The sequence below is a fragment of the Mytilus galloprovincialis genome, chromosome 2 (genome assembly GCF_965363235.1).
Source record: "Mytilus galloprovincialis chromosome 2, xbMytGall1.hap1.1, whole genome shotgun sequence".
Classification (NCBI taxonomy): domain Eukaryota; kingdom Metazoa; phylum Mollusca; class Bivalvia; order Mytilida; family Mytilidae; genus Mytilus; species Mytilus galloprovincialis.
The window spans coordinates 108,110,404-108,125,048 of record NC_134839.1 but is presented as its reverse complement, the minus strand read 5'-3'; the positions used below and the strand labels follow the sequence as shown (position 1 = coordinate 108,125,048).

General features: G+C 31.4%; 1 protein-coding gene across 1 annotated transcript in view; it reads left to right on the top strand.

Moving 5' to 3' along the window:
* The first annotated feature begins 1 nt into the window (after position 1).
* LOC143065315 (dynein heavy chain domain-containing protein 1-like) overlaps positions 2–14,645 on the top strand; it is a 106,664-nt gene continuing 92,020 nt past the window's right edge. Inside the window, exons 1-14 of the mRNA XM_076238822.1 lie at positions 2–106; positions 2,356–2,528; positions 3,818–3,919; positions 4,237–4,324; positions 4,799–4,900; positions 6,882–7,052; positions 7,705–7,795; positions 11,157–11,230; positions 11,567–11,665; positions 12,101–12,250; positions 12,777–12,946; positions 13,342–13,452; positions 14,184–14,231; positions 14,492–14,575. Of these exons, the coding sequence (XP_076094937.1) occupies positions 2,371–2,528; positions 3,818–3,919; positions 4,237–4,324; positions 4,799–4,900; positions 6,882–7,052; positions 7,705–7,795; positions 11,157–11,230; positions 11,567–11,665; positions 12,101–12,250; positions 12,777–12,946; positions 13,342–13,452; positions 14,184–14,231; positions 14,492–14,575 (1,448 nt within the window). The 5' untranslated portion in view covers positions 2–106; positions 2,356–2,370. The remainder of the gene's footprint in view (positions 107–2,355; positions 2,529–3,817; positions 3,920–4,236; positions 4,325–4,798; positions 4,901–6,881; positions 7,053–7,704; positions 7,796–11,156; positions 11,231–11,566; positions 11,666–12,100; positions 12,251–12,776; positions 12,947–13,341; positions 13,453–14,183; positions 14,232–14,491; positions 14,576–14,645) is intronic.

Below are 14,645 nucleotides of genomic sequence, written 5' to 3'. Positions count from 1 at the left end.
CTACCCTGTAAATTTAAAATTTTAAACATGGCGACCTGACAACAGACGCGAAAATTTAACAACAAGGACAATATCGATAGGACAATTTACCTTGTTCTATGTTTGGGTACGAATTAATTAATGAAATGATATGACCCCCACATGAAAACATATTTCTGGTGTATTGTAGAGTAAATTTACTCAAATCTGACAGTGACAAGCACCTGCCATGACATTGGCATTGCCACTTTATACTTTACTATAATAATATCACCAAATATCTGACGCTATAATGGAAAAAGATTGTTGTTTGACATCAATAGTTCAAGTGCTGAAGATTGTCCTGGGGAGATTTCCAAATTATAGCAGTAAGGTGGCATGCTTCAATCTTCAGCTCTACCCCTGCTGAATAGGTAATCAGGTCCGTTCGCGCCCAATATACTTTCGCAACCTACACGTTCGCACCTCGCACGTTCGCACCCAAGGTCCGTTCGCACTCTACACGTTCGTGCCTAATTTTAATTCAAATTCCAGTTGAATAATTGGAAAATCATCATTGTTGTTTTTAATTGCTTTCGTGTAAATACTGAATGTATTTATAGCTTGGTATGAGTAAAAGATTGAAGATTATAAATGAAAAACACAAAAAATAATTGTTTTTAACAGCTTGGTCCCTTTGATCTGAAACAATGAAACAATAAAATATAGCAATACACTATTATAACCAAAACATGATAAAATTTATTCAAGACTTAAAAAAAAAACGTAGTCAGAATCTCACTTCATTTTGAAACAAGTCAATGAAACAAAGTTATAGTAATACACTAACCAAAACATGATAAAGACTTATTCAACACAAAAGAAAACGTTGACAGAATCCCACTTTATTTAGAAAGGAATATTATTTTTTATAACAAATTACACTATCCAAAACATGATTAATTAAGATTTATTCAACATAAAAAAATGCTGTATCACTTTATTTTGAGACAATGAAAACAATAATACTTATAAGAATACTACTTAATTACAAAGTTAAAATTGGGCGCGAACATGTAGGGTGCGAACGGACTTTGGGTGCGAACATGTAGAGTGCGAAAGTGAAAGGGGGCGAACATGAGTGGGTGCGAACGTGAATGGGCGCGAACGGACCCGGATTCTGCTGAATATGGGGCCGTACATAAAAAACAGATGTTCGTTCCATTCTTGTTTGCCCCCTGTCACTTCCACACCACATTGTTTGCACCTGAGATACGTTCCCACTCTGGATCTGTTCAAAAAAATATTTCATTTGCTAAAGAAAGTTGACATAAGTTGGGAATGGTAATTTTTAAACTGTCTAAACTGTTCAATACATTATTGAAAACCTAAACTTCTTTTGATAATTTAATAAACATTTTTTTATATGCATCTAAAAACCCAACTAATAGTAATAATTCAACTGATAATTCAATAAAAATTTGGTGCAAATGGACACGGCAGGCATTTGTGTTTTGGAGTGTACAGACCTGATACCCCCTTTTTGAAAGCATCTGGTTGAGTGCTATTCAACTGAATAAATGTGATCAGCAATATCTCTATTTTTCTGCCATAGCTGGACTTCACAAAGTTTCCCTTACAATGTGTTGGTCACAATAAAAATGCCTGATGCCACAAAGGAAATGTGATCATGGTGATTTTTGTATGACACCAATAGTTCAAATTTCAAATGTACCAGATTCTGAAATAGCAATATTTTAAAAAGTTTATTATCTACATGTACAAAAATGTACATATATAGTTATCTTGTGTCATTGTAAACTCATTACATTATAAGCAAATTTGTGTCACAGTTAATTTCGTACCATTCCAAACTTATGTCAAATGGTGTTTAATGCTGAATATAAATTTCGCAAGTCTGTAAAAAGTATATAATTTAAAAGTCAAAATGACAAATTTATAGCTTATTGTTCCCTGCAGGCTCTGTTCAAATATATATAACAAAATACAAACATAAGCCTATCAGATTCATGTCCCGTTATACTTTTTTCGAACACATTCACAGGATACTTATTTTATAATTTCATCAACATAAAATATATGCAAACTATTACATAATAGATAATACATTATATCAATACAGTTTAATTTTGTTTTTGCCTGCAATGAATGAGTTACACTTACAATGTAATATATCAAAGCATTAACAGAAGTTCATGTTGTAAAAGTTTTAGACAAACATGCTGGTAGTATATGAACAAATATGGTACAGTATGAAATTGGTTTTTGCTTATTTCTTTTTAGTGAATTTTATATAAACTGTTATTTATGATGATGCTTAATTGTTGTCTTAGAATATTGCTGTTGACCTATATATAACATTTTTTTATTTGCCAGACTTAACAGGTAGCCATGACCTCTAAGGTGGACATGTCCTTAGAAAAAGGGACAACCCCTTCTCTTCCTGCTTTGAGGGAAGGACAAAGCAGTTTGATAGCACCCCTGCATGGTCCACAATCAGTCACACCTAGACAGAAAGCATCACAATGGGCACTAGAAACAAGACACAGGTTTGTTGGAAAAGATAAGGTTTCTTTGATACCAAACATTACACAACTAATTATAAATTATAATACTTTACATTACAAAGTTTTTAAAATTGGTTTTCAATTTTATTTGAATATGTCACATATAATGGACAATCACTATTAATATGAGGTCACAATGTATAAGTTCATAGTCATTATAAGTAACTTAGGATCTATAGACAGAAATTTACAATGCAAATAAAATAAAAGTTTGAAGGATAAATGGTTAAATCAATTCCAGGACCAAGTTGCATGGGATTGGAGCTTACTTTTTAAGATTTTGACTAAAGCTTGATGTAGTATCATATTTAAATTTTCATTATATATATGTTGTCTTATTTGTAAAATTAGTCATAATTAGTGTTGTCAAATCGTACACTTTTGCCTAACAGGTTACTCGGATAATCGTTTGACCGATTAACCGGTTAACAGGTAGTTTAAGTTGATAGTACCCTACACATAGATATAAGATGTGGTATGCCTATCAATGTGACAACCGTACATCCATGTCATAAATTTACGTTTTTATGATATGATGAATCGATGTTTGTCCTTTGATATTATAAGGCTTGTTTAAGAGGATTCCTGGCAAAGTTTGACTTTTAATAATCAAATACACCATATCAACTATGGCGTTTGTACTACATGTAACTTCAGATTGAAAAAATATTAAAAAAAAAACGTCTTGATATCGTAGAATTGGATATGTCTGAAACCGAAGATTCTATCATTTTCTCTTGTTGTCTACGAAAATCATGTGGAGTGTTTTAATATGACATAATGAAGTAAATCGTAAAATTTAATCGTATTACTGATTTAAAGTTACTGATAAAAAAAACATGTATACTAATTATGAATTCTTTAGATCTTGCCCTGAGCTGATAGATAAGTTTTACTTAATTTTATGTTTTTTGGATTAACATTAGCAATTTATATACTGGACAATTGATCTGTCAAATTAATTACCACAACAACAATTTTTAAATAAAACATAGCTATTTAATGATTTCAATACTTATTTCTTGTCTAAATTTTAAATGCGTATTCAAAAGTGGCAAATAAATCAACTAATTGATGCTGGCAGCGTATTGGTAGAAGTAGAGAAGAAAATACAAATTTATATCAAATATATCAAAATTGAAAAAAAGTCTTGTTAACCGGTTAACATTTTTGGTATTCGATATTCCGTCCTTCAACCAGTTAACAGTTGACAACACTAGTCATAATTGAAATATGAATTAGAGTATAACTAACTCATTTTCTTTTAATAGAATCAACAAATGTATGGAGGCTAATGAAGTGAAGAAAGAAGATGTTTTAATGTTAAAGAAAGACCTGGTGGCAGTTTTTATAACTGCTTTACAACAAGACAGGTAATAATATTTATACAACCTTGAACTATGACCTATACTATACTGGTACGTCTTGTCAAAGAAGTAATGGCTTTAATAAGAAATATTTTAATGTGTTAACAAGTGACATTATTGAAAGATTATTTATGATATGACATTTACACAAATTTATTACTTTCAGATAAACATATCTGCTTTTGTATTTTACTACCAAGTATGAAATAAACATAACAAATTAAAATGACGTAATATTTACTTAAATATATTTTTAAATGATTTAAATGTGAAATCATGTTTAATTATTAATACAGAGTTAATACAATATTTATGTGTTGTAGTCGAGATTCCTGGGTTTATCTCCATGAAGTTTTAGGAATTGTAGAACCTTATAAAGTATATCTCGAGAAGTTTGACCTTAAAACAGAAGTAAGTTGTATTTTATATTTATGGTAGATAGAAAGATATAACAAATAAATGGAATTATAACCTTTTTCACATTTCAATAATACAACATACAAGATGATTTAGAGAAAGGCATCCTTAATGGTAACGAGACAGAGACTTTGAAATATTATTATGATGCTATGGTTTCACATCATTCATTTTTTGCCTTGCTTGTGTGTTTTTGGTTTTTTTGCCAATGAGTTAAGGGCTTGTCCATGAGAAAACCATGCAATATGCCAAAAATTCGTCTGGAAGCTAGTTTCGAAATATAATGTTATGTGACATGTATCTGGAAGGGTTAAACTTGACTTAAGTACAAAGATGTAGGAAGTTCAAAAGCACCATTTATGACCATTGTCACAAGGAAATGGGAATTGAAAGAACATTCAACAGATAAAAAAAAACAGTGCGACCAGTACCACATAATTAAACCGTCTTCAATATTTTTAATTTCAGATGTACCATTACATAGAAAGACTGATTCACCATGCTGACAACAACAAAGAAAAACTTTTTGATCTACAGTTAGCAGATTCCTTGTCAAAGATATTCTCAAAGGTATTTTTATTTCTCTGAGCTGATATATTGAAAGTTGGTTACTTAATGTCCATTAGCAAATATTTCATAGTTCAGAATGAGAAAAATTTTACAACAAATACAAAACAAAGGTTCTGTTATAGGAGCTGCAACAGATGAAGGTCGGGAAATTTGGACTGACACAAGAAAATTGGTATTATATTTGATAGAGACAGGGACGGATATTTGGTCTTACAACAGGCCACCTATAGACCTCTGAATATGCTTTAACATGCAAATGCATGGGGCTTCTCTGTCTGAGCTGATTCCTTGTTGGTTATGTTCTCACAGTTAACCCACCCTATCTGAACTGATACATGGTCATTAACATTGTCACAGGTAACTTCTCTGAGCTGATTCCTAGTCAAAAATATTTCTACCGATAACTTATCTTTTTGAATTAGTTTCTTGTCAAAAATAGCCCTACTGGAAACTGACCAGTCAAACTTCTGATTCCTTGTCAAAAACATTCATCCAAATATTAAAAACAAGCATACCATTAGTATGAAAATAAGGAGATATCTGTATCAACTATCTACTAAAAACCAAGTTTTGAACATTTTGCCATAAAATATACATATTTCATACATGTGATTCTTCCGGCGGGAGTCAAAATCTCCCGCTTTTCAGACCCTCTTCCGTCCCTCCCGTTAAAATTTGAAATCTTCCACTTTTTGAATATGTCAACCTCGAAAATTTCAGTAGACATTTTTGTTTACAAAATTTTATAACAGACAGAGAAAAAGTCAGAGAAACTCAAAATTGATATCGGAAAAGTCTGAGAAAACAGGAAGACACTATTTCCTGTTTTGATTTTGTTTCAAAGATAAAAATGCAATTAGCGTCCTGTAATCAATGAAGGTGTTAAGAAATACACTGTGTATACAACAATAAAAGACAATTGGCAATACCTGGTGATAACTAGCTAGTTTAATACATACCAGGATGATAAAAAGTGAAATACTGACTACAGATTAGTTGTATAAACAACGACTTTATGCTGTAATTAATTTGATGCTGTTGATAGCAATTCTGCAAGGATCAGTTACTGAATCTCAGAGACAAATGAAATCAACTCAAATATGATATTTATGGCTTGTATTCTATCCAAGCCAGGAATCCAAGCTAATGGAATACCAATATGAGTATGTTAATAGCCTTGGACACCTCTAAAATTTTGATATTTGACAAAATGCAAACCGTATGTTATCACCAAATACTCAAGCAGCAAATTAAAGAAGACCAATTATCTAACCAAATTCAACTCTGCCTGGAGATCTGAGTTCAAATGGTGCAAGTCCATTGCCTAAGGTCAAGACCATGCTTACTACACTTCATGCAAAACTGTCTATGGTGGCCCTAATGACTTGACCAAATATGGATACAGCTACCCAACAGAAAGCCAACAACAAATGTTTATCATTTCAACACCTTCTGTTACTAGCATGATTAGTAGTGGTACCAAAAGTTGACAATGTAGCTTAAGCAGAGATACTTTTTGCCAACTATGTATCATGGCTATTCACTTACTCTTGAACTATACAAAGTAATAAATATTTGAAAACCCCTTATCTTCTATTTTTTCAAGTAAAAATGGCTATGCAGGTGTTGAAAGGTATGGAATCATTGCTGTGTTAACAAAAAAAGAAGATATATGCCATGTATGCAATTTGAACACACAAAAAAAAACCATTGCGTGCGTCGATAAAAGGTTGATTAAAAATCTCCAGTTATGAAGCCCAAACTCCAGCTGAAAATATCCAAATCTCCAGTTGTGGCTTGACAACTCTGTCACATGTCTGATATTTGATTATAAAAGGTTTGATTCAATGTTAAAAACATCTTTACAGACAGAGGAAAAGAATACCATCATCACTTAATATTAAATGCCCATAAAAATGACTTTTGCATATCCAATTTCTTTGTACAATTTTTAGTAATTTTTTATTTTCTTATTTTTTAGGAAGTAGATAAGATTCGACAAATTGGAGCCTTTCCTGCCAGGAATTATTGTGCTGTTCCTCCAGCTCCAGTTATGAAAATCAGTGCTGGTTCTCCTAAAAAGTCCATGCAATCACCCAGGGCATATTTCCAGCTTCCTGATGGAACAAATCCGTATAAAACTCATGTTTCGGTAGGTTGTCCTCAAGTTTTGTAACTTCTTTGTATAATTGTAACGATTTAAAAAAAAAGACCAAAAGAAAACTTTCACTCTTCATGCTTAATCTAGTGAAAAAATTGTTAGGAAAATAGGAAAAAGTCACCTTTAATGCAAATGAAAAGAACACTTCATAATTTTTTTGCATCAGAAGTGCTTTTCTTGATTAACCTTCATCAGAAATAGTATAACCCAAACATTTAAAAGCAAGAAATGTAAAAATACCAAAACAAGTGAAGCACTATGTGATCAAAAAGAATTTAAAAATTAATCAAAGATCAACCATACTCAGGGAGACAGAACATAATTATTAATTTCTTTATTTATGGACAGAATTTAGAAAAATATGTTATAAATCATGTAAGTACTAAAATACTGACTACTGAGAAGATGATACTTCCATGGACTGACAGCCCACCAGCAGGGGTATCAACCTTGCTATAGTATATGAAAAAAAAAAATACTTATAAATTTTGCATTTCTGAAGTGTCTTGATGTTTTTCTTTCCATCGTGATCTTAGTTCTATAAAACATGTAAAATTTACCGTTTTTGTCTGTAATATATACACCAAAGTGATGTAGACATTCAACATGCAGAGAAATAAAAATTTACATTGCATATTTTCAGCACAGAGAAGATAAATATATGCTGGCTAAACCATTAACAATAGGAGATATGAGCAGATCAATTGCAGATGTAGCGGCAGAGTTAGCTGCTCGTAAGTACACAATCTCATATTGCTGGGGAAAAAAAGCATTCAAAATTTAACATTTATACCTGCCTTGCTGTAGGAGAAAGCAGGTCTAGTAAATTTTTACAACACTCATTGTACAAGGATAATTTTGTCAAACTTTTCTTGGCTTCTATCAAAGGGAATGGTTAAATATTTGATCTTGAGCTTGATAATTTTGAGTTGTAGCAAGTAGGCAATTTTTATGAAAGCTGTGCATTTACTTCCCTTTTGTCGATAATTTGAAATTTTACATTACTCATTATGCTGTGGAGATTTATTTGGTCTCTAATTAAGAAAGGAAAGGATCAGTTGTGCTTCAGTAAACATGTTATTTCAATCAATTTCATGCACTCACACAGGATGTGACCAGGTTTTTGTCGCAGAAAGGTTGACTTGGGGATAGTGATCTGGCAGTGGGGCAGCAGCGGCGTAAGGTAGCAATACACAGTTAGGAAAAAAACTTAAAATTGACACTCATAATTGTTAAACACCCTCTTTCCCCTCCTGTCTAACAAAGAAGGCTTTATATGTGTGTTATGCATGTATATACTTATAGAAAGAGAATCTTCCATAGATTTGATTTCTAATGGTCATAAGGGTGAAATATAATCCCTCTTGGGTGTAACCATGGCAACAATCTGCATTTCTTAGATACAAAATATAGCAAAAAAGGGGGGTGAACATGTCACAAAAGTCTCCAAAATTTGGTCTAAAGGAAAATTTCAATCAATTACAGTAATACCTTTCCTGAATCCATAGGTTTATATCTATCAAGTGGTCCCAAAAAAATCATATGCTTATCTGCTCGTTTTTCCATAAAATTGAATTGAAAAGATCGAGCGCAAAATCTTTGTTGATAAACACTACAATAATGTATGGACCTATGAACGGTACGGATAGGAAAATACGGACTGTCAATCATATAAATGGCCTATAAAACATGTTAAAAACAATCTTAATGTTCATATAAACCCACTAAGAAGGCTATATTATTCTTCAATTATCTAAAAATCAATTTTATTGTACAAAAACTTTCATATTTAAAAAATTCACAGGGGCCATAATGCGAAACTAAACTTCTAACTGTGTATTGCTACCTAAGCTAACTTATTAAAAGCTTTATATTTTAGAAGGTGGAAGACCTGGATGCTTCATACTTTGTATATGGATACCTCATGTTATGAAGTTTTTGTCAGTCACATGTCCAATGTCTTTGACCTCATTTTCATGGTTCAGTGACTACTTGAAAAAAAAATTAAGAATTTTTTGTAATGTTGAATTCTCTCTTATTTTAAGTAATAGGATAACTATATTTGGTATGTGCGTACCTTGCAAAGTCCTCATGCACGTCAGACAGTTTTCACTTGACCTTGACCTCATTTCATGGATCAGTGAACAAGGATAAGTTTTGGTGGTCAAGTCCATAACTCGGATACATTGTACTAGAAGCAAAAGGTCTTGTATATTCGGTGTATGGAAGGTCTGTAAGGTGTACATGTCCAACTGGCAGGTGTCATCTGACCTTGACCTCATTTTCATGGTTCAGTGGTTATAGTTAAGTTTTTGTATTTTGGTCTGTTTTTCTTATACTGTATGCAATAGTTCTACTATATTTGATGTATGGAATGCCTGTAAGGTGTACATGTCTAGCTGGAAGGTGTCATCTGACCTTGACCTCCTTTTCTTGGTTCTGTGGTCAAAATTAAGTTTTTGAGTTATGGACTTGTTTTCTAATACTATAAACAATAGGTCAACTATTTTTGGTGTATGTAAATATGTTATGATGTATATGTCAGTTGCGCAGGTTTTATTTGACCTTGACCTCATTTTCATGGTTCATTGCCCAGTGTGAAGTTTTTGTGGTTTGGTCTTTTTTGTTTTAAACTATAAGCAATAGGTTAACTATATTTATTGTATGGAAGAATTGTTAGCTGTACATGCTGGCCATGGTTCATCTGACCTTACCCTCTTTTTCATGGTTCATTGGTCAATGTTTAGTTTTCTTGGTTAATGTTCAGTTTATGTGACAGTTGTAATAAAGCTTTATATTTAGGACTATCAACAATATATCAATGATTAGTAAAGAAGGCGAGACATTTCAGCGTGTGCACTCTTGTGGTCTTGTTTAATGTGAAATTAACAAACTTATTCATTTGAGAATTTTGTTTCATATTTTGAAGTCACTTTCTTGTTTTGTGTGATGACTTGGGGCTTGAAGATACTCTCTTGGTTCTCTGGCTTGTTCATTTTCTGTATCTAGAATGTATACCTTTCATCTTTTTTTGCTTATATTTCAGATAGTTTTAAACAGCATTTTCTTGCAAATTTGTAGGGGTTTGTGTATTGTTATTAAGTTACTTTGTTTTAAATATGTTTTAAACAGACTTATTAAGAAGGGATATAGTTACGATACTGTTGTCAGGTCATTAAAGATTGCATATTTTGGCTTCAATATTGATTCACTTATAGGGTCTTCGCATCAGAACTAAATACATTTATTTAAAACATAGTTGTTGGCATGACATGGGCTATGTTCTTCTCATATATTTTATATGATAGTATGATACTAAACCTCTAACGGGAGGGATTGTGCCTGATATTTATATGATAAATACATAATCTTTCTATCAGTTTAATTGCGGTCTGGAGCTGGCATGTCAGTTAACTGCTAGTAGTCTGTTATTATTTTTGTATTATTGTCATCTTATTTATTTTCTTTTGTTACATCTTCTGACATCGGACTCAGACTTCTCTTCAACTGAATTTTAATGTGCATATTGTTCTGTGTTTACTTTTCTACATTGGCTAGAGGTATAGGGGGAGGGTTGAGATCTCATAAACATGTTGTACCCCACCGCAATTTTGCGCCTGTCCCAAGTCAGGAGCCTCTGGCCTTTGTTAGTCTTGTATGATTTTTAATTTTAGTTTCTTGTGTATAATTCTAAGTTTAGTATGATGTCCATAATCACTGAACTAGTATAAATATTTTTTAAGGGGCCAGCTGAAGGATGCCTCTGGGTGCGGGAGTTTCTTGCTACTTGAAGACCCATTGGTGGCCTTCGGCTGTTGTCTGCTCTATGGTAGGGTTGTTGTTGCTTTGACACATTCCCCATTTCCTTTCTCAATTTTATCTCTTCTCTAAATTAAAGTATGTGCTGAAGACCCATTGGTGGCCTTAGGCTGTTGTGTGCTCTTTGGTAGGGTTGTTGTCTATTTGACATATTCCCCATTTCCATTCTCAATTTCAATTAACTTTCTTTAATGAAAACACTTTCAGAAAAGAAAAAAAAACATGATGTTTCCCAATATCTGACATCCTATTAACAAGAATTTTATTTTTAAATAGGAGAGTCTATTTGGAGTCAGCATTATGGAACAGTAACACAGGCACTAAGGACAGAAATACCAGAAGATGATGAAGTTAGTATTATAAAGTATATTAGGATGCTACATAAGTTAGTGGCCAAGGGGTCAAATATTGGTATTTAGTTAATAATTTCAGAAATATTGGAGGATTAATGTAAAGGCCAACATTATTCTTGTGGTCTTAGGTTGGACTGAACTATGTTATATTTTTTATTTCAATTGTGTTACATTACATAAAAAATAAGTTATATAAAAAAGCTAGCATTTTTCTTTGATTGAAAGGAGAGGATTTTCAGTCACAAAAATGTTACAATTTGTATGCCATTTAATTTGACCAAAGTCTTATTTTTAATCAGAAGATTATTTAATCATTTGATTTTAACTTTGTAGGAAAAACCTGAAAAGGAACCAGTATCAAAAGCTTCAACGCCCAGGAGTTCTCTGACGTCTCTGTACGGAAAGAAAGAGAAAAAGACTCCTAGAATTGAGGTCAGTTGGAACACATAAATATTATGAGAAAGATTTTTCGAAATCTAACTAAATTAAGATAAAATAATGACAACTAATTAAAATTCTGGGGACACATGCCACATCAAAATTTTATACGGCATAGTGCTATTATATACTGGATGTTTAGCTGTTTAAATCATAATTAAACTTATGAATACTTCTACAAATGTATATGCATGGTGAATGAAATTTCAAAATCAACAATAGCAAGTTAGTATATGTGTTTTTTTTAAGAAACCTTTTTATTTTCAGAAGAAAAAGTAATAGATAAAAACATTTTAATGTGTTTTAAAGACCCTGCTTGACAAATTCTTCAAAATGAATTTTAAAACCTTTATACTTACAGTTATATACATTTTCTGAGGAAAAATTCATTATACACTGACAAAGATTAACAGTATTTGTTTATTACAGGAGGAGAAAGTACTTGTGATGACTGGACGAGAAGCTGTAGAATACTTCGCTAAACTTCATCATGTGGGAAAAATAGAATCAATTCATTTTAACATAGTTCCACATAGACATTATAATCCCTATGACTTGATATCTGTACAGAAAAACAAGGTAAATTATATCTATTAAGACATTATAACCTGATATACTTCTGTAATCGAGTGTTGTTTTAAATTAAAGATATGTGTAACTGAAAAATGACTTTAATGAAGAACATTCCCACAGAACCATGTACATTTACTTGGAACATATTTTATAACAACAGCCATTTCAAGCTCACTTTCAGAGTTTAAAAGTTTTTGTTTTGGAAGAAGTGTGTTTTGAATAAGTTTTGAACTCTTTTACATATGTAAATGTAGGCATTCTAGGCAACAGTTTAGATTCCCAAGGGGAGATAATTTGTATTTAAAGAAATATGCGTGTGTAAGAAGAAAGAATAACAGCCAAAAAGATGTTTAAAGATGAAAATATGACAGTTTATAATAAACTTAATTATATGCAAACATTCTTAATAATAGATCAATAATATGATTGTTTTTTCAAACAATGCTGGCTGACAAGCAAAGAATCTCTAGAAGTAAAACTTTCTACTTGATAATACTAGACACATGATGTTATTTTTGTTTATATTTTACAGGTGAACACAGAACATTATGTATTCTCAACATTTGGAGTTTTACATGTGTACCCAGATCAACCTTCAGAAACTATGAGTTTATCTGATTGGCAAAGAGAAGCAGTCCTCTGGAACGCTGTTTCTAAAATACCTTTCTTCAAAAACTTTCTCGTCATGAAGATGTTTCAAAAGTAGGTTTTTCTTATTAGATGAAGAAGAAAATAATGAAATAATTAGTTAAAAAAATCAGAGATAACTTTTTTCTGTACCCTTATTGATGTTACTTTGCAATGAGTGTAATAAATAAGATTAAAATCTGTACAAAAATTAATATACTGTTCAGAAAATGTTAAAGATTTTACTATGTAAGTTGATTTCAAATGCTGGTAAGAAAGTTTAAGCTGTGTTCTCAAACATTTTAATGCATTCATTCCTTATAGTTGAAAGGATTTTTCTGCTTTCAATTTGCATGATATTTGTTGATTTGTTGATGGGGCACATATTTTTTATATAAATCTGTTAAAAATTATTATTATTTTAAACGCAATAGGTTTTTTGTACTGATATAAGATGGTTTCCTTTGTAGATGGAGATACAATAGAAATACTTTAGATTTTATGAGGAAAAGAGAAAAACTGAATAATAGATTATTGCAAGCTGTTCCTGCATTTGGTGCTGCTCTCATACAGGTTTCAAGGTAATGGAGGAGTGTCATTCTATAAGTTATCTACTTGTAGACCCAAATGGAGAAAAAAAAACCCACAAAAATCTAGTTCACTTTCACATATTCTCCAGAAACAATTACATACAACATGTTCTTGAACAAATGGATATCTGACAGTTTAACAAAAAATAAATTCATTTATCAGCTTTTATTCATATAAATTTATATATATATACATGTATACTGATAGTTAGAAAAAAAAACCAATTTAAGATAAAGAGATGTGGTATGATTGCCAATGAAACTACTATCCACCAAAGTTCAAGTAAAGTGAATGTTAGCAATTTAAGGTAACCGTACAGCCTTCAACAATAAGAAAAACACATATTGTAATGTTGGCTGCAAAAGACATGAGCGCTAAATGAGAAAAAAATGCCTGTATTCATAGAAAAAGCACAGCTTTTTTATATTTTTTATTTTTTCAAAAATGAAAAATTATGTGAATATTTTTTCTTTTGGTATACTGTAAAACACTCATATTGATATAAATTACAAAATAACAATTAGCTTGACTAAATTATTTTGACATATCTGTCATTTGAGGTTTTGGATTTAACATATTTGTGGATTGGTATTTAATTTATGTCAGGGGTGGTGTTATACTTCTTCTGTAAACTTGTGTCTGTAATTTTACCATTGTATATTTCAGTGTTAATGATATAATACCTTTTAGCTGGAGATTACAACGTTTATTTTTTTTACAGGTTACTAAAAGAACTTGTCACTGTTAAATTTTTACCCATTGAAAAAGAGTAAGTACACAATGCCCATATATATATATATATATATATATTAAATATGAGGAGGAATGTAATCTACTTACATAGGAAAATATCTCACAAATATTCACAAATCTATCATATATTTCCATACTTTTTAGATGTTGCACATCCTCTATTGAAAACAAATAATTCAGTCCTGGAAATGATATTTATTCTAGTTTCAGCAGCAAATATCCTTAAATCAATTTCTTTTATGACTGTTGTATTTAACAATTATGTTTGTCTTTCAGTAAAGTATACTTATTACCAGAATTTGAGAGTGAAGTCAACTACAAGAACATGCAAGCAGAGAAAGTAATAGAAAAATTCTTTGGGTAAGTAGAAAATTATATAATTTATTGATTGAAGAGAATTGACTTTTACTGTCAGAATTCTGGTGTCATA